The sequence below is a fragment of the Phocoena phocoena genome, chromosome 10 (genome assembly GCF_963924675.1).
Source record: "Phocoena phocoena chromosome 10, mPhoPho1.1, whole genome shotgun sequence".
Lineage (NCBI taxonomy): Eukaryota > Metazoa > Chordata > Mammalia > Artiodactyla > Phocoenidae > Phocoena > Phocoena phocoena.
Genome location: NC_089228.1, coordinates 4,964,673 through 4,983,928, shown reverse-complemented (window position 1 = coordinate 4,983,928; position 19,256 = coordinate 4,964,673). Strand labels below are relative to the sequence as shown.

Below are 19,256 nucleotides of genomic sequence, written 5' to 3'. Positions count from 1 at the left end.
CAATTGAAGTGAATTTGGGGGTTTAAAAAAGTAACCATTTCTGGAATAACTCCAGTGAATGGTGTGGAAATAATAGGCAAGTTTGGAAAGCTACTCAACATCGAAAACCCCTTAGTATTACTGTTATTTCCTTCAGTGTAGAATAGACTTATTAGTTCGGTGAAGGGAATTCCCTGGCGGTCCAGTGGTCAGGACTCTGCGCTTTCACTGCCAGGGCCCGGGTTCAATCCCTGGTCAGGGAACTGAGATCCCGCAAGCCATGTGGTGCAGCCAAAAAAAAAAGTTTGGTGACGATCATAGACTCCTATAGAGATTAATAGTCAGATTCTCTGAACCAGTGGGTCTTGAAGCTGGCTACTGCTGGCACTCACTGCATCTGCTTCCTCTTGCCAATGAGGAGAGAATTCTCAGCGTCTCTGCTCAAAAGAAATTTTATTTTTAGTACATCAAAGACTTCATGTTTAGTGGACATGTAGTATGCATGCACACTCACACAGATACACACACACACATACATCACAGACACTACATCTGAGAAATGCAACTAGCATATCCTCAAGAGAAGAGTTGGAAACTTGCAATGCAGTCCACTCCCCTCAGTTGAGAACTTTGAGGCCTTGGAAAGATAAATGACTTTTCTAAAGTCACGTAGTTAACCGCAGAACCAAAGCTGGAACCCAGATCCCCTCAACTCTTATTAGGGGTAACTCCTTATGGAGCTCAGGAGATCCACTGTGTATATAAAGTGTAGCCACTTCTCCTTCAGAGTAGCCTTGAGAATTTCACACAGACCACAAACCTTTGGTTAATTCTCTACGAGGAAATGAAAGAGAAAGATCATCTATGACGAACACAACGTGCTTTTGAGAGCAGCCTACTGCAAACCTGAGTAACTGATAAACGTGTTTTATTGATTCCTGACCCTTAAGGACACATACTTTGAAAACTAAGTTTTTTAATTTGACGCTTTTGCAGCTTTTACCCACAGGCCTTACACAGCTGCTCTTTCTGAAACAGATTGCTTCCAGAGCATTAAAAAAAGTGAAACAGACATTTTCTTGGCTCGGTATTTTTAATCTGCTTTCAGACTGATTTTTTTTATAGTTAAGTGTAGTTTACATGCACACTGTGTTTCTTTCAAGATCTGAGTAGATTTAATGTATAATTGCAAGATTACTTTATGTCCAGGTGGGTCTGTTCAACCCTGAGTTGCTGAAATAATTTTTTTATTGAAAGAAGTTTAAAAACATACACCATTGAAAGCCAAAATAAACAGTAGATTTCGTATCATTTGAAAAATCAACAACAAAGACCCTCCAAACAACAGAAATTGGAGCTATTAGCCAGCCCCAGGTAAGGTGTTGCAGTATAAATGGAAGGAAAGGGAGGCCAATATTAGTGAAATATGTTTGGTCCCAGAAGACAATTGGGAGGATTAATCAAGACACGAGTATTTTCTCATTATTAATTAAGTGTTCTAGACTTTAAAGATTTTAGTTAGCAAAGCAAGTGTACATAGAGAACCTGGGGTGGTGTTGACTGAATTAGAAATCTCCAACTCAGCCATTTTCTCCCTTTTTTCTTTGCAGCCATTTGTTATCTATGACATGAATTCCTTAATGATGGGAGAAGATAAAATCAAGTTCAAGCACATTACCCCCTTGCAGGAGCCAAGCAAAGAAGTGGCCATCCGCATCTTTCAGGGGTGTCAGTTCCGTTCCGTGGAAGCTGTGCAGGAGATCACAGAGTATGCCAAGAGTATTCCTGGGTTTGTAAATCTTGACTTGAATGACCAAGTAACTCTCCTAAAATACGGCGTCCATGAGATCATTTACACGATGCTGGCCTCCTTGATGAATAAAGATGGGGTTCTCATATCCGAGGGCCAAGGATTCATGACGAGGGAGTTTTTAAAGAGCCTGCGAAAGCCCTTTGGTGACTTTATGGAGCCCAAGTTCGAGTTTGCTGTGAAGTTCAATGCACTGGAATTAGATGACAGCGACTTGGCAATATTTATAGCTGTCATTATTCTCAGTGGAGGTAAGCTGCTTCTTTGGATCTTCCGTGAAAGAGGGTGGCATGGTGGTGGGATGGCTGAAAGAATTTGGACTTTCCTTAGTGTTAGGCTATGTGCCTTTTCTCTCTGCACTTACCACACTTTTCATATGGAAAATGCCAGTGGTATAATGCCACGGGAGTCTAACTACCTATGTGACGTACCGAGAAAGAATATTGTTGACTTCCTGTTTGAAGGCTGTGGGTAAGTCAGGTACTTTTCTTTTATTCTTCAAAATATTTTTTCTAGTCAGATCCAAACATGGAAGACAAATGCCCTTGTCTGCTCTTTTTTTTTCTCTTTATTTTCTTTTTCCTTGTCTTTTTCCTTTCCTTTCCAGAAGGCCAATCTCTTCTTCATTTAAGTAGTGACATATATAACTTTGTAAGACAATGCTCACTTGACATAGAGAAAGCACCACTGTGTTTGTGATCAAATTATGGTCTGGCCCCAGCATCAGTGAGGTGTTACTTTGAATTGCTTTCCCAGGTTCAGGGATCAAGGAACACACATTTACTGAGCCCTGTCTCCTCTCCCGTGTGGAGTCCTCTGCCGGCTCTCCTTGAAGTACCTTTGTGAGGTGGTTGGCTGTGATTAAGAATGCAGTCTGAACCAAAGAACACCCAGCGGAGAAATAAACTGAGTTGTTTAGCCATTCATTGTACTTTTGGCCTTGCTAGGACATGATCTAACTAACCAACTCCGACAGCCAGCTTTTATACTAAATCCTACTTTCATTGGCCTTCCACGTTTCCAACTTGAGTAGAAGAAAGTTTTAGTGTCATCTCTTTAATATAAAGATTGTTTTCAAGTGACCAGTTTTCATTACTGAAATGGACTTCAGGCGAGCTTCTTGTGTGTACCCTACAGAATATCCTCTGTGTGTGAAAACTGATGTGTAGGGGACAGTGGTCCTATAGATGTAAGCTGTGTGTAACTAGACAGCATGTTACAAAGAGCAGTCCTTTGTTGTCCAGTTACAACAGCGCAGAGTGCTTCTGAAATCAGGTGCGTGGTGTATTAGTAATGATAATAGTAGCAAACACTTATTAAGTACTTACTGTGTGCAGGAAGTGTTCTGGCCACTTCACACACATTCATTTAATTCTCACGACCCCAGTAAGGTAAGTAGCATTTTGCAAACAAGGAAACTAAAGCACTGAAAGGTTCAGTCACTTGCCCAGGATTACCCAGGCAGCAAAGATGGAGCCAGGATGATGAACCGAGGCAGTCTGGCTCCAGAGTCTACACTGATACTGCCCTTTACATGACTAGGGTGCATATAGATAACAACACAGCGCAAGTTAACTCTGAAGCAGCACCCCTTTTTTGTGTTATGTTCAATGTAACAAAAATACACTATCCAACATGTTTTGATATCTTGACGGAATCTACTTCTTAAACAAATTGACCCTTGATCATCTGGGATCTGTGATTAATTCAGCAAAGAAGAATGAGATTCCAGTTTATCTGAGGTCCACTGGGAGAAAAAGATTCAATTTTGGAAAAAACCAGATTAGAAAACAAGTTGGTATTGTTTAACTAGCTAATATTTTAAGGCACACTTTATTTTTATTGAAAGTTGGAAATATAATTATTAACATGTGATATATTTCTAAGATTTTTTCCTAATCATACTATACATACCATATTTATATTCCTTTTTTCACTTAACCATTTTCTCATGCCACTATTACTCCTTATTAATATTTTTATTAATTTTAAAAATAAAAGTAATATATGGTCATTTTATAATTCAAGGAGTACAGAAAGGTGTAAGTGAAAAGTAAAGCTCTCTATCCTCAGAATAAAATAGGATTAACAGAGTCCTATTTCCCCTTACCAAAAAGTTTCTATGTATGTGCTAGCATATATACAATATATATATATATATATATGCTACCATTTAAAAAATTTTTTTTATTGAAGCATAGTTGATTTACAGTGTTGTGTTAATGTCTGCTGTCAAAGTGATCCAGTTATACAGATATACATTCCTTTTGTGTATTCTTTTCCATCATGGTTTATCACAGGATATTGAACATGATTCCCTGTGCTATACAGTAGGAACTTATTGTTTATACACTCTATATATAATCGCTTACATCTGCTAATCCCAACCTCCCACTCCACCCCTCCCCCACCTCTGCTCCCTCTTGGCAACCACAAGTGTGTTCTCTATGTCCGTGAGTCTGTTTCTATTTCATAGATAGGTTCATTTGTGTCATATTTTAGATTCCACATACAAGTGATATTATATGGTATTTGTCTTTCTCTTTTTGACTTAGCTCACTTAGCATGGTAATCTCTAGTTGGATCCGTGTTGCTGCAAATGGCATTATTTCATTCTTTTTCATGGCTGAGTAGTATTCTGCTGTGTGTGTATGTGTGTGTGTGTGTATACACACACACACACACACATACACCCCTCATCTTCTTTATCCATTCATCTGTTGATGGACACTTAGATTGTTCCCACGTCTTGGCTATTGTGAATAGTGCTGTTATGAACATAAGGGTACATGACTCTTTGAATTATAGTTTTGTCCGGATATACGCCCAGTAGTGGGATTGCTGGATCATATGGCAACTCTATTTTTAATTTTTTGAGGAACCTCCATACTGTTCTCCATAGTTGCTGCACCAATTTACATTCCCACCAACAGTGTAGGAGGGTCCCCTTTTCTCCACACCCCCTCCAGCATTTGTTATTTGTGGACTTTTTAATGATGGCCATTCTGACTGGTGTGAGGTGATACCTCATTGTAGTTTTGATTTGCGTTTCTCTTATCTATGCTTCCATTTTTAATGACTGTAACGTATTTCATTTTGTAAAAGACCGTTACGTACTAAATTATCTTCCTATTTATGTTTGGGTTGCTTATAATTTGTTATAAGAACCTGTAGAGAAGAACATAAAAAAGCATGGGAAATGTGTTCTAAATTCCACTGGAGTAATCCTTCTTATGTGTCAATTTCTGTTAACATTTCAGATTATTTTCTCATTCTAAATTACCAGAAGTAGAATTGCTGGGTAGATGGCTATGAACACTTTTAAGTCTTTTGTTTCATTATTGCCAGATTTTTCCGTATAGTTTGTACCAGTTTATATTCCTACCACAGATAATAAGGGAGGCATTTGAAATAAGCCATTCAAAGATACTTAGTTTCTGTCTAGGAAAGTTCTAGACAAGAAATAATCATGATAAATCAGGGCTTTTTGAACCTGAGCAATGTTGTTTCATGGGCGCATAAGACAACAGTGTGATTTCATCTAGAAAAGTGCCATATACTGCCCATAACACACAAGCTAGATTATTTGAAAATCAGTGATTCAGTTAGGCCTTTAAAATTTTTCTAAATTGGTCAAAAATAGCTCTGAGAATAACTTATTCAATTTAATAGATACTGCAGACTTTGACTTTCAATTATGAAAATTTAAAACGGTATCCTTTAAATGTCAACGCTGTATAAACAAGTTGCTTTTAGCATTTCCCAGACTGTCTTCACAGCAGCCAATATCCAGATTTCATTAGATCCTCACAGCAGTGAAAGAAATCTGAAGGTAGCTGCCATTCATACGTTCTTAAAATCTCCTATCTATGGTTATAATGAGAAGAAAACCCTGTGAATCATTTGAGACTTCCTTTAAAAAAAAAAAACAAAACAGAATTTACCATTGACTAGTTCCCATATCACAAAAGGCACATCCTTCCCTGATCAAAGTTTGCTTTTGTAGATGAAGCCAACCTATGGGCACTAGGTAAGAATGAATAAACTGGACCCCTGGTGTTTGTTCAACACCAAGGAATTTGATTCCCTTCTTTACCCAGAGAAGCTGGTTGGGTAGAGGCCAGAGAAAGAACTACTCCAGTCATTCCCAATCCAAAGACTGAGTTCCAAGGGGGATCAGTGTCCCAGTCATCTATAGATGGTGAAGCCAACATCCCAGATTGGGGTTTACTGGAGTACAACATATAATTTGTTGTACAACATGTAATTTCTCAATTCCCGTCCTGGGTTTTCCAGAAAGGGAAAACATTCATGCAAGCAAGAAGGTTTGATCCCGTAAACAAATTTCTGATCCTGCTTATTCTTAACAAGAGGGATTATTTTCTCCTCTACAGTTTATTCTGAAGCCTACAGATAGCTTTAGTGACTTGAGAGAGAAGCACTTTGGGCAGGGATCCCAGTGACCTTCTTCTAAGCTGGCCTTAGAATCACAGAAGAGTTTCATTCTGGTCAAGGCTATGAACCTAGACTGAAGGGAAAATGGGGAGATGGGCATTATGTAAAAGTGGGGTGGTGAGGGATTGGGGAGATAAAGGGCGGGGGATCCCCAGAGGACCCAAAGGGGATTTTTGGATGAAAGTACCTGATTTGACCCAACTAAGTATTTGCTGAGAAAACTGGAGTTGCAGTAGTAAAGATCACTGTCACTCAGCTTCAGTCCTAGAAACTGCTGATGCTGTTAGATTTGGTCCTTAGATTGGCCTGGTGTTCAGCATTTCTACTATGTATTCAGGTCGCAAACCACTTGCTGAGGAAGATGACCTAGTTCTTCTCAAGGTTTTCTCCTCTCTCCCTCTTTCTCCTCCGAGCTTCAGGCAAGAAGAATGAGACTAAAAAGAACAATATTCCAGAACCAAAGGACAGCACTTTGTCCCTTTCATTCTCTCATTAGATCCTGACAGTTCTCCTGTATTTTCATTCTTATTCCATAGAAAGAGAAGAGAGAGTCATAGACTTAGGTAAGCTGAGAACTGGTGAGCAGCAGTGCTAGGAGGGAAACCCAGGTGTCCTCACTGTCATCTCCCAGTGTCTCTTCTGCCACCTGGCTGGCGGATGTGGTCAACTCCCTCAGGGTGTCGGTGGCCCCAGCCTGTGGTCCCGTCCCTGCTCTCCTGAAGGCCTGGCCCAGAGTCTAGAAGCACAGCTTCCTTGGGAGTGGTGATAAGGGAAGAACTTCCCTTGCCCCCTCTGGTCTCGCTGGCTGGATGGGTGGCGTCAAGAGTAATCACACTGCCTCCAGCAAGGGCATGCTTGCAGCTGGCGCCACAGCCTCACGCCAGCCACACCAGCAAACTCCTCAAACCCACCAGCAGCCAAGGCCAAGTAGAAAGCTCAGTAAAGCTGACAAGCCCCAGGACACTCCACTGGACACTTTGCCCCCTTGGGCGTTGGCTGTTTGCTGGAGAAAAGCTTAGGAGGGTTCCAGCTGGAACCCGGCAACAGGAAAAACAGGAAAAAGCTCTTTCTGTTAATTCAAAACAGTTTGGAATCCATTACAGTTCTTCCCAAACTTCCAAGATATGGGGAGGAAATTCACTGGATTTTACAATATATTTCTCGAGGCCAATTGTCATCGCCATCCTAATGACAGAGAAGCTGTAAATATTGGTGCAGCAGTCACAGATGGCAAGTCATCCAGCCTCCTCATTTACCCTCTTGGGTCTGGCTCGGTTATACAAACCTCCTATACAGCAGTTCCTCCTGTTTCCAGCCGTCCCATTCTTTCTCTGTGAAGCGATTTTGGACAGCTGCTCTTGGAGCGATCCTGTGCGTTTCTGCTGTTGAGTGGGCAGGGAGCATAGGGTACAGGAAGGGGGAACTGTTCACACATGTACATCTACAGATCAAGGAAGAGGGGGTATTCTGTGACAGTTGGAAAACTCCTAGACCTCTCAGGTCAATACCATGGAGCTCTGTTTCTTACCCTTGGTCCTGACTTATATGTGTATCAATATATAATTTTTAATTTGTTGGAATTAGAATAGAATCATAGTACAGCACCTGGCCCAGAATAAGTACTAATACATCCTTGTTGAATGAATAGTAATCAAATATTAATAATAATAATACTGCCATTTATTGAATACTTCATTGTGAACCAGAATAGATGCTAAGCGCTTTACCTGCATTCTGAATCTTTGTTTAATTTTTCCTGCGATTCTAGAAAGTCTCTCATTATCCCCATTTTATAGATGGAGAAAACAGAAGTTTAGAGAGATGAAGCGATTTTCCCAAGGTCCCAGAGCTCCTAATCGGTGAGGCCGAGGTCTGATCCAATCTGACCTTAAAACGGATGCCCGTAACGGCCACTGCCTTTTGTGTATTGAGATGTGGAAGCATCCCAGGTGCTTACCTTGGACTTGGGGTTCTTTGGCAGTTATCAAAAACTACCCATTTCCATATTGCCCCCCAGTATTTTAATCGAGAGTGTCCCGTTCTAGTCCAGATCTTACTTCCTGCTATCCAAAGCCCTTCTCAAGACACCATTTGTACCTGACTGCCTAACAAAATTCCACCCCAGGTTTGAGAACTGTTCTGGGACGGAACAGAGCCCAGTGTTAATGCGAGACTGGTGCTGGTTCTTCCATTTGTTCCAGTAGCACAGACCCCGTTCGCAGAGCTCCCTGCAGAAGCTGACCGTAAGCTTTAAGTACCTAAGTAAATATGTCCGAGCTTAACCAGATACCATCTTATAGCAGGTTCCGATGGAGAGAAGTGGTTGCAGGAGAATTTGTGAGAGAAGTTTAAAATGGTTAACAATACCTTCCAGTACCTTAATTTCTTCCTGCCCTTCGGAGACAATCCCAACGTCGCTCCTCCCGTTCGTGTACAGGGGACCCCTCTCCCTCCAGCTCAGAGAGCACTAAGGATCCGCAGGACAGAGCGGGAGGGGCTCTGGGCTTGTGGGTGTCCGTCTCCCCTCCCCGTCCCTAAGTGCCCTCCAAAATCTTGAGGATAGCGACAGCTCATGTGTAATCCTTCCATTTTCCTGCGGAACTGTTTCTACCAGTTAGAAGGGACAGCCGAGCCCTCCCCTGGAACAAAAGATAGAAGGCACGTGCCTGAGTGGGCCTGTGCTGTTCTTGAGGAAACTCCAGCTCAGGGGCCCTCTGATTCTCCACAGCCCAGCTGCCCCCATGTCTTCTTTGTCTGTTGGCATCATCCTTACTAGTTAACTAGGGGGAGACAAAACCAAAATTATTTGAAAACTGAGGCATTAATAATACTATGAAGAACAAGAGGCCAACTTTCTTCCATTCTCCTGTGGCAGTTAAATACTCACCTACTTTATCCATACAGTGTTTTTGGACAAGACTTAGGCTGGGGTCTGAGTGGTAAAAGTTGTTTTTCTGACGGTTCTCGTGATATTGAGAATAAACACAGACATCTGATTTCTCGTGTGACTGAGCGTCGAGCAGGGCAGTTGAAGAGTGTTGATTACATGGTTCATATCTTCCATCTGGCCCATGATTGTGTCAGAGAGTACTTGCCTTCATTTATTCATTGAAAACTATTGGATGGGCCCCTGCTCTGTGTCTGCATGGGGTATGGCACTGCTCCCTTCGCCTGCTGTCCTGGTCTCCCCACTATGCTGTCATGACCAGTGGGCAGATCCTGTCAGGTGGCCGGGATGGCTTTGAGTAATGTCTCAGTGTGGGTTATCTAGAAACACCCCATTCGTTCACTCTTCTCATAACCTCACACACTTGGTTTAGACAGAGGGAGGTATATTTGTAAGTTCTCAGCTGGCACCCAAATTCTCAAAACCAGAGAATTGGGGGTGGGTGTGGGTAGGGAGAAGAGAAACACACTAGAATCATCTGAGAAACTTGAACTACACACACTCGCATGCGCGCGCACACACAGAGAGGCTTTTGTCATTTGTGGGACATTGAAGCATCTTTATCTGTGACTGCTTCAGAGATAAAATCCCCTCCTAACCCCAGGCCTGCTAGGCTGGGATCATTCGCTGTACTTGACCTCAGAGACAGACATGGGCTTGAAAGCCAAACTGCTGAGTCATTCCTGTCCCCACACCAGCATCTTGGAAGAGGCTCAGCCAGCCAGTCAGTGGGCCGCTTTGGGGAGCACTTGATCATTTTGGGCTCTCACAATGTGTGTTTAAACTCTGGGTGACCCCAGGCACGCTTCCAGACTGGCACGGCACTCAGACAGATCCTCCGCAAGTGAGGAAGAGTGAAACCGGCCCCGGGTCCAGAGGCCGGCGCAGGTGTTGAGGCGCCCCGCGCTCCGGGGAGAGCGCCTGCCCCCAGGGTCCCACCGCGTCACCCACCGGTGCACCGGCAGAGGCAGGCTGGGGCGGTGGGGGCCGGTGGGCTCCCCAAACCCCGCACGCCACCACTTACTGGATGTGTTATTTACCTACCTGAGCCTGAATTCCTTATCGGTTCCCTAAGTAAATGAAAGAACATTCTGTGAGGCCTCTGGCACAATGCCTGGGACGTGGTAAGCACACAATAACTGCTCATTTTCCCTCTTCCCTGTACTGTATAATTTGAAGTAGCTCCACACAATCCTGCCAGAGGATTGCTTGAAATTTCACCAATAGCATTCTTAAAATCCCTTAGTACCATATAAATACTCCTAAGGAGATAGCAGCTAATCCCTGTATCAGCTATCACTTTAAGGGGATTAGCTGTGGATTGAGAACGAAACCCCAAGGGACAGAGATACTGGAGGGAGGGAAGGGAGGGGAGAGCTCTGGGCCTTGTGGCCCCTGAAGGAGGTACCAACGAGCAGGAGTGTGGTGGGGAATTCTGTAAAGTTTGGGGGACATTATGTGTTAAGAGGTCATATTTAGAGGTTGGAGATCACGCCTATGTTTTGAGGTCACAGGTTCTTCTCCAGGACGTTGGAAAGGAAGACGTGGGGGGAGGGGAGAGGTGCAGAGAACAAATCCTTGGCCACTTTTTATTTTGTTGACTCCCTTTGGTGTGCCGTTGGCATTTCTGGAGGTTAAGGAAGCAAGGGAGAGTCATTGGATTCGGAGCACGCGTGTGTCAGTCCTGATGGGGAAGAAGAAATCACTCTCCATCTTTCCGCTCGAGCCTGGTTCCTCTACCTCCCAGTCTTGATCAGAGCTGGTGTGGGACGTAGAAGGGGTAGAAATTTATCTGCATCCCTCAGCTTGAGGGGAGCCTGCTGCTCCCGTGGTCTGGACACAGAGAAGGGGAGCAAACCATGGGGCTGAGCTTCACTTGAGTGACCACAAATGACCAGAACGAGGGGACCCAAACCCTTGGCGAAAGGAGGCAGGAAAGAAGGGACTTCCCAAGGGCAGGACGGAAGCCTCTGGTCCCGTTTCCATTCTGAAAGAGCTGGAAATAAAACAGGCCCCACGCTCCGTTCACCGCAGGTGCCATTGAGAGATGAAACGAGCTCTGAACGCGGCAGAGGGGAAGGCGCTGCCCACCTTGTTACCAGACACTTTTGTGTTCTGTGCTGTAGCTGGGGAGGTGGCTTTTGGAGGTGGTACTTGAGCATTTGAGGTGGGGGGACTTGGTGCGCAGTCGCTACTTAATGGGCAGATAAAATACGGCCTGGGCTTGGTTTCATTTTGGTGGTGGTCACCTGCGCCCTCCATCCTAGCCGAATCGTACGTGTCATTGCTGTGTCATTTTGCGGTTGTCGTTTGGACACAGACAGAGAAAGCATTTATTTAAGTGTTCTTTAACAGGGATATGTTAGAACGGGGACCACTTCGGAGGCAAGGACTCCACTAGCCACACGTGCGTTCACGGCAGACATGCTTGTCACCGATGAGCTTTATCTGTCTGGTACAAGATCTCTGTCCTGTTGTTCCCTTTCCCTGATAGCAGCCATCAACCACATTTCTCCCCAAATCGTCCATTGTTCACACTTCTGATTAATTTAGGCTGGCCTTGCTAGGATTCTAGACACCATATCCCCAGCAAGGTGCAGTCGCAGGAGTGGAAAAGGAAAAGCATCTAGAAGGCGGGGTAGAGAAGAAGGGAGCAATTAAGGGCGAAAGAATAGGAAAGATACAGAGAAGACCCAAGAGCATCGCAGAAATGAGGAGAGGAGAAAGGTAAGAAAGAAAAAGGCACGTTGGATTGTACTGGTCCACTAGCGCGAATAGAAATAACTAACTTCCCGTGTGTCAGACGCTGCTCTGAGCACCTCCCACCTAGTAACTCATTTCATCCTCTCGACAACACTGCGAGCTAGATTACTGTCATGTCTCCATCTTTTAAATGAGGAAACCAAGGTACAGAGAGGTTAAGGAACTCGCCCGAGATTACCCAGCAAGTAAGCTTTCAGGTTGAGATTCCAACTGCTTCTCACTACACCAGTGGTGTTTGCTCTCAGCTTCCCATTAGAATCACCTGGAAGCTTTTAGGAACATTGGCGGTCATACCTCAGGCCAGGTCAATCGGAGTCTCTCAAGATGGGACCCAGGTATTAGTTTGGGTGTTTTTAATTTCCCTAGATGATTTCAGTGTGGAGGCAGAGTTGAGAATCAAGCCCGCACTTGGTCAAGCCCCGGTTCAAATTTAAATAGGAAAAGAACATGGGAAACGTTCTTAGGTTATTTTCTCTTAGCGGTAGGATGGTGGGAGGGAATTGCTACAGGCCAGACCAGTTTACCAAAGACAAACTTGGGTGAATTCAGAGTTTTCCCTCATGATCCCCATGATCCTGACAGTTAGGCCAGGAAAGGACCGCAGAATCCCTAACACCATCTCTAAGGAAGAAGTGAATTTCGGCTCAGGGGCTTCTCTGTTTCATTATTGTTCTCAGTCCTGCTTACATGTGTTCAACTACAAGAATGAGAACTTGCCCCAAACCCCAAACGTGTATCTGCATCAGGAATCATTTTCTCACGCTCCTGAACTTACGCTCTACCGATAACAGCTCAGAAACCTCCCATTTCCCAGCGGCACACATGCCACCCCACCCCTGTTTACGCTCCGGACCCCATTCCTGTGGAAACTGCCCCTGTCTGAACAAACACAGAGAATAGTAAAATGTTACGAAGCTCCTTTACCTGACTCCTTCTAACCATGACCTTAGGAAAGAAACACCACAGTCGCCTTGAAAATTCAGCCAAAACCCAGAAAGATAAGATGACATGTCCAAAGTCACATGGAAGCGAAGTGGAGGAGAGATGAGATCAAGTCCTCAGTTTCCAAATCCACTCCTCTTTTTAACACATCTGTGAACTTAGGAAGCAATGGAATAAAGGAAATTGGGGAGCAAGAGTAAAAGGAAGTGAAATGCAAAGTGTGAGCTCCCGAAGGAGCTCTACCCCCCTTCAGTTTCAGCCCACACCCGAGCTAAGTTTTTTCATTGCCTTCGGATCAATTTACAGCTGCCCAGCTATCAGCTATCAGACTTCTTTTTCCTAAATGCCCTGGGTGCAATCCTTTTCCGATTTTGTCTCCATCAGAAAGAAATCCAATAGGAAAAAATTGGGAACAGCATGACAGCAGCGACTAGAAAAGAAACAATACCATGCGCTTTGATTTGTCTGCATCTCCTTCAGGAGATGCCGCTGTGGCCATCTGGTTCCCTAACCGAGACCCCTCCTGAGAAAAATCTGGTCTAGGGAAATGCCTGGCCCAGGTGGGCAGATCCCAGGAGGGTCCAGAGAATTTGAATCTGCTTCAGATAAGCCCTTCACTTAACAGAACCAGATCTGGATAAGATGGGAGCTTTGTAGATTTGCCCACAATCAACAGTGCTCTCTAATCAATTCCAGCGCTGCACGATGGGGACCGGAAAGGTTTCTTTCCCAATTCTTTGCAGCCTGGGGAGTAAGGAACCGGTAATTGACTCCAGCTTCCTCGAGCGTTGGGTCCTGGAGCCTGAGTCAGCACGCACTTTCCCAAAAGGGCTTTCTAGGCAACCTAGGGCCAATGAAGGAGGTCCCTTGACCCTGATCCCATTCCAGACCCCAACTCTAACCCTCAGCAGGGTGTAGGGAGAGGACCTCAGACCAGCCTTCTAAGAGCAATACCTTAGCAGGCCCTGGGCCAATGGGAAAGGGAGAGGGAAGAGAAGGGACCCAGGACGGCTGGATCTTTAGACAGATTCCTGTGGCACGTTTGTGGTGCCCAGCTTAGCTCAGTAAGTGTTCAAGTGTGAGTAGAAGGAAAGTGGAAAGAGAAAGACAGGCAGGGGAAGCAGGGAAGGCCTTGGAGCTGACTGGAGGGTAAAGGGTGGGGACAACCCTGACAAATCCCTTTTGCCCTTGACCCTAGGGAGTACTTAAGACCAAAGGAAGCTTTTTTGCTTTTTCAATAAGCCAAATGTTTGAAGTTTAATGTGTAAGCCCGTTGATATACGTTTTTATTTAGATTTTGAGTTAATTTCCCCAGTTTAATTATGTGACTTTTGTAAAGAGAATTACAAATAAGAATAAAGCTTACAACTTTTGAACTAGGGTCTTAGAGATCACCTCTCTAATCCAGTCCTTTTCGTTTACAGAGGAGAAAATTGAGGCGCAGTGAACTTGGTCAGTTTGCCCAAGGTCACAGAACTGGTTAGTGAGAGACCTGAAAGTAGAGCGACCACTTTCCCGCTCTCCTGCCCTCCGTTCTTGCCTTGACTGAGGCTCAGTAAGGGCGACAGTGGGACAGATCTGTAAATGATCTAACTTGTCACTAGAGAAAATATAAATCAGTGGCCACAAAATTTCAGCCAAACTTCATCTGTCACATCATAAAAAATAACTTGCCAAAGAGAGGTTTGAAAATCCAAACCAGATCCTTCTCCACTCCTAGAGGGAACAGTTCCATTGTACTGCACGACAGCCAAGTGTTTCCAGCAAGCCCAATCAGCTGCGTTTGAGGGTTTGCTTGTTTGAACTGTCACGATAAATGAAACCTAGTAGATTAGCATAATCTCTTCTGCAGAAGTTCTGACCCCACGGATGCTGCTCTAGGGGAAGGAGAAAGGGCTCTGAGGGGCCAGGGCCCCAGCGAGCAGAGGGTCTGCACAAGGGTGTACACCGACGCCTCGACACAAAACGCTGCCGCTGCCCACGCACGTGCATTTGCTGTCCGGTCCCGGCCTTTGAAATCTGGCACGTCTGTTCAGGGGGAGGATCGGCAACCATTAAACCCAAGGCACCAATCCAGGATCTGGTTTTCCGTGAAGTGTCAGGGGGTTTCATTATTGCGTAGCAACTGTGAGAAAGGACAACTCCTCCAGGGGTGTGATTCTCTAGGCCAGGACTAAATCATCTGTTTCATTCTCAGAAGCTGAGATTCTTGCTAATGTTTCCAAAATTAAGTGCTGAAATTAAAAAAAAAAAAAAAAATTACTCCAGTCAATGGGAGATGTTGGAGAAGTTGAGGGGAGAAAAATCAAACTACAGGTAACTTTCTGTCTGTAATTTAAAAAAAAGAAAAAAGAAAAACAAAATTTAAGAGCATGTTTAGAGTTCCGAAAATCCCACCTGAGATCATTCTCACCTTGCTCTCCTGTGTCTCGCCTCAGCGGGTAAAGGTTGCTCGAGTTTACTAAATACAGGAAAACGCTATTTCCGGAGACTTCTTCTTTGTGCATTGATCCTGCCTTTAGAGAACTGTACTTTTCAATTCAGGACTCTTGGCTAGAACAGCCTTCTCACTCGTAAACTCAGCCAACTGAGTGCTTCCTGTGTCTCCACTGGAGCCTCAGAGATGATCAACACATAGTCTCTGCCCTCTGATCTCTCGTGGCCAAGTAGGGGAGATGAACAAGAAAATGAGTACCTACAATACAAGGTAATAAGAGCTAAGAGTATAGCATTCGGAATCAGATTCAAATTTCAGCAGTGCTGTTTACTAGCAAGTGGCAGATCTTGGGCAGGATCTGACTCCCTTCTCTAAATCTTCATTTTCCCCTCCTTAAAGCACTGACCTCGTAGAGTTATTGTGGAGATTAAATGATATATTGTATATAAAGCCTTCAGTACGATTTTTGGGAAATGATAACCACTCAATAAATGTAATCTACTAGGATAGCAGCAATTGAGGTGTTTGTAGAATGCTATGAGGACCAGAGAATGGGGATTGGAAGAACAGGGGCAAGGAAGGGGTGACCTCCAGGAAAGCTCTAGGACATAAGAACACGGGCTAGATTTTGAAGAGTAGGTTGAAATCAGTAGGATGGTTGGAGGGAAGGTGAGACTGCTCCCAGCAGGAGGAACAGAATGTACCTAAGCACAGTTATGACAGAATGTAGGATGTTTGAGGGACTTGGTGTGGAAAGGGCTTAAACAAAGGCACAGTGATAAACGGAGGCAAGACAATGAGGAACATTAAAAAGGGAAGTAAAAACTTTTATACGGTGCTTTAGTTTACAGTAAAGGGGAGAAGAGTTAAAATGAGAAAAAGAGGGTGATTGGCCTTCAAGAGCTAAAATTTGGAATCAGTACAAGGTATCAAGTGAGTGCCCTGAATGTCATACATAATCTCTGTGCCCCTCTGCTGAGCCGTAATGAGAAAACCTTATATTCTAACCAAATTTAGAAATTAGGAAAAACAAAAACAAACACTCAGACTTTCCACTTGGAAATCTAAAAACATGTCTCTATATGACTCTTAGATTAAAAGTGAAATCAAAATAGTAAAACAGACTATTTAGAAAAGAACTGTGAGAGTATGATTTACCAGAGCCTATGGGGTGAAACAGAAGCGACACTCAGAGGAAATTTTAGAGCCTTAAACTCATCTATCAGAAAATAAGAAATACTGAAACGAAATGAATTAAGCATTCAACCCAAGAAATGAGAAAAAGAGGAAAAGAAAAAAAAACCTAAAGAAAGTTAAAAGAATGAATTAGCTAAATTGAAAACAAAAGGCAATTTTCAAAAACACGGTTGATCAGTAAAAGCAGGAGTTGTGCTTTTTTAAAAAGCAAAAAATAGATAAGCCTTTGGCAAGTCAAAATTTTAAGTGAGACAGTACACAAGTAAAAAGCATTCAATTAAAGGAGTTATATGTAAGAATAATAAAAGATTCAGATTCTAAGAGAATATTATGTACAACTTTATTCCAATATAAATTACTAAAATTTTCCTTTATAAGTAGTAGGAAACCTGAATAAATTAAAAGCTATAGGAGGAAAATTAAAGATAGTCAAAGATTTACCACCAGGCTCAGATGGTTCTGCAAATATGTTCCAAGAAACCATCAAGGAATAGATCATCACTACATAGAAACAGAAGGAAAACTTCTCAAGTCAGTCTATAAGACTAGTTAACATTTATTACCAGAAGAGGCAAAAGGTAGCACACACACACACAAAAAGACTCTGGACCAATCTCACAAATTTAAAAACCCTAAATAAAATATTAGCAAACAAATGCAAGAGTATAAGAAAACCTATTAATGTAATTCACTACACTAGATTAAGATAAAACCATATGGTCATCACTCTAGGTAGAAAAACTTTAAAACATTTGATGAAATGCAACAACATTCCTGACTAAAACAAACACTTTAAAACTATTGGGGAGCCAGGAGAAAAACCTATCCACCATAATCCAGTAAACATCATACTTGTGGTAAACCATTAGAAGCATTTCCTTCAAGGTTAGGAATAAAACAAGAATGCCTCCCAACACTACTATTATTTAATACCATACTAGAGACATTAGCCAATGCAGTATGGCAAGAAAAAGAAATGAGAACTATAAACACTGGAAAAGAAGAAATAAATAAAACGATGATTATTTGCAGATGCAATTGTCTGTCCAAAAAATTTTTTAAACCCGTGATAAAAACTATTTGAATTGACAAGAGTGAAATTGGAATAGATTCAATATAACAAAGCCAATCGTTTTTTTTTTTAAACATCAGCAGGGATACATTAGAAAATGTAATGAAAAAGAAGTATAGAATACAAGAAAGTAAAGAAGAATACTAGAAAGTATTTAAGGTTGAATCTAAAAAGATCTACATGAAGCAAAAACATTAAAAACTTAAAAGTAATTTAAGCTTGCCATTTAAAAGTTCAAATAAGGAAAAGTATAAAGAAGAAAGTGAAAATTACCTGCAACCTCACTAATCAGAAGAAGCCTATGTTAAAATCTGGTCTGTCCTTCCCAAGTGTAACAGTATTTGAAAACTATGTCTTGTCTCTTGGAAAATGCATGAGCTATATTAAGCAAAAAGAAGACAAAAATCTGTGTTAAAAGTGTGTTTAAAGTAGTGGTAAGAAAGTAAGTAGAGGTTATAAAACATAGACTCATCAGGAAGGAACAGAAGTTGAAAATGAGATTTCTGAGTGAATAGAAACATGCCAGCAGAAGAGTCCCCCGTCTGGTGAGACAGTTGCCTTGCCACCCTCTTCTGTCAACTGGTCACACAGATTTAGTCTTGGCCGGGAAGAGAACGGCCCTGGAAAGAGCTTTGATAGTCTTGGTTTTCATTCCATTCTCCTTGTATGCAGTTCTTGCCCACTATCTGCTTTCCTTCCCTCCATACCCTATTTTAGAACCAAAGCAAAACCAACAAAAAGTGAGTTGTTTGGCTGAATATGCCTCAGATGTGGAGCCAGAGAATTTTGTAACTGAACCTGCTGTTCTGTCTTCCATTTCTGCTCCCCCAGACCGCCCCGGTTTGCTGAATGTGAAACCCATTGAGGACATACAAGACAACTTGCTGCAAGCCTTGGAGCTGCAGCTCAAGCTGAACCACCCCGAGTCCTCTCAGCTCTTTGCCAAGTTGCTCCAGAAAATGACAGACCTCAGACAGATTGTGACAGAACACGTGCAGCTGTTGCAAGTAATAAAGAAAACAGAGACGGACATGAGTCTTCACCCGCTTCTACAGGAAATATACAAGGACTTGTATTAGCAGAGAAGTCCGAGTTCACTGACAACATTTTCCTTCTTCCAATTGCACTATTATTTTGAGGGAAAAATCTGACACCTAAAATATTACTGTGAAAAAGCATTTGAAAAAGAAAAGGTTTTAGAATAATAGATCTATTTTATGCATATTGTTTATAAAGATACATTTACAATTTACTTTTAATATTAAAAATTATTACATCGTGAAATTGCTGTTGTATTTGAAGACTGAGTCGGCTGTGTCCCCAACTCCACCCTCTAGGCTTTTTTTCCTTTTATCTCCTCCGCCTGCCTTCCTTCCTTTTCTTTTTCCTTTCTTTCTTACACATGTGAAACACTATGAATGGAATTGCTGATCAATTTTCATTCTCAGTCAAATAATTTTTTATACTCAATTTACAACTTTTCTGAACCTTCTATCTGCTTTAAAAATCACAACTAAGAATGGAACTTCAGGACCAAAAACTGCTCAGAGCATGTGTTTCTCAACCCAGAAGTACTCGTCTGGGGCGTATCCCTAGGCCTACCAAGAATTCAATCTTCTTCCCCAATCCCAACCAAGATTTTCACTCACCACCA

At 42.7% G+C, this 19,256-nt stretch overlaps 1 protein-coding gene across 6 annotated transcripts in view; it reads left to right on the top strand.

The window, feature by feature from the left end:
* Positions 1-18,889, top strand: part of PPARG (peroxisome proliferator activated receptor gamma) — a 130,099-nt gene extending 111,210 nt beyond the window's left edge. For 5 of the 6 annotated variants that reach the window (XM_065886489.1, XM_065886490.1, XM_065886488.1 and 2 more), the window contains 2 exons: positions 1,590-2,040; positions 18,434-18,889. In XM_065886489.1, the coding sequence (XP_065742561.1) occupies positions 1,590-2,040; positions 18,434-18,681 (699 nt within the window). In that variant the 3' untranslated portion in view covers positions 18,682-18,889. The remainder of the gene's footprint in view (positions 1-1,589; positions 2,041-18,433) is intronic. The other variant, XM_065886492.1, reaches the window with a different exon arrangement.
* The last annotated feature ends 367 nt before the right edge of the window (positions 18,890-19,256 follow it).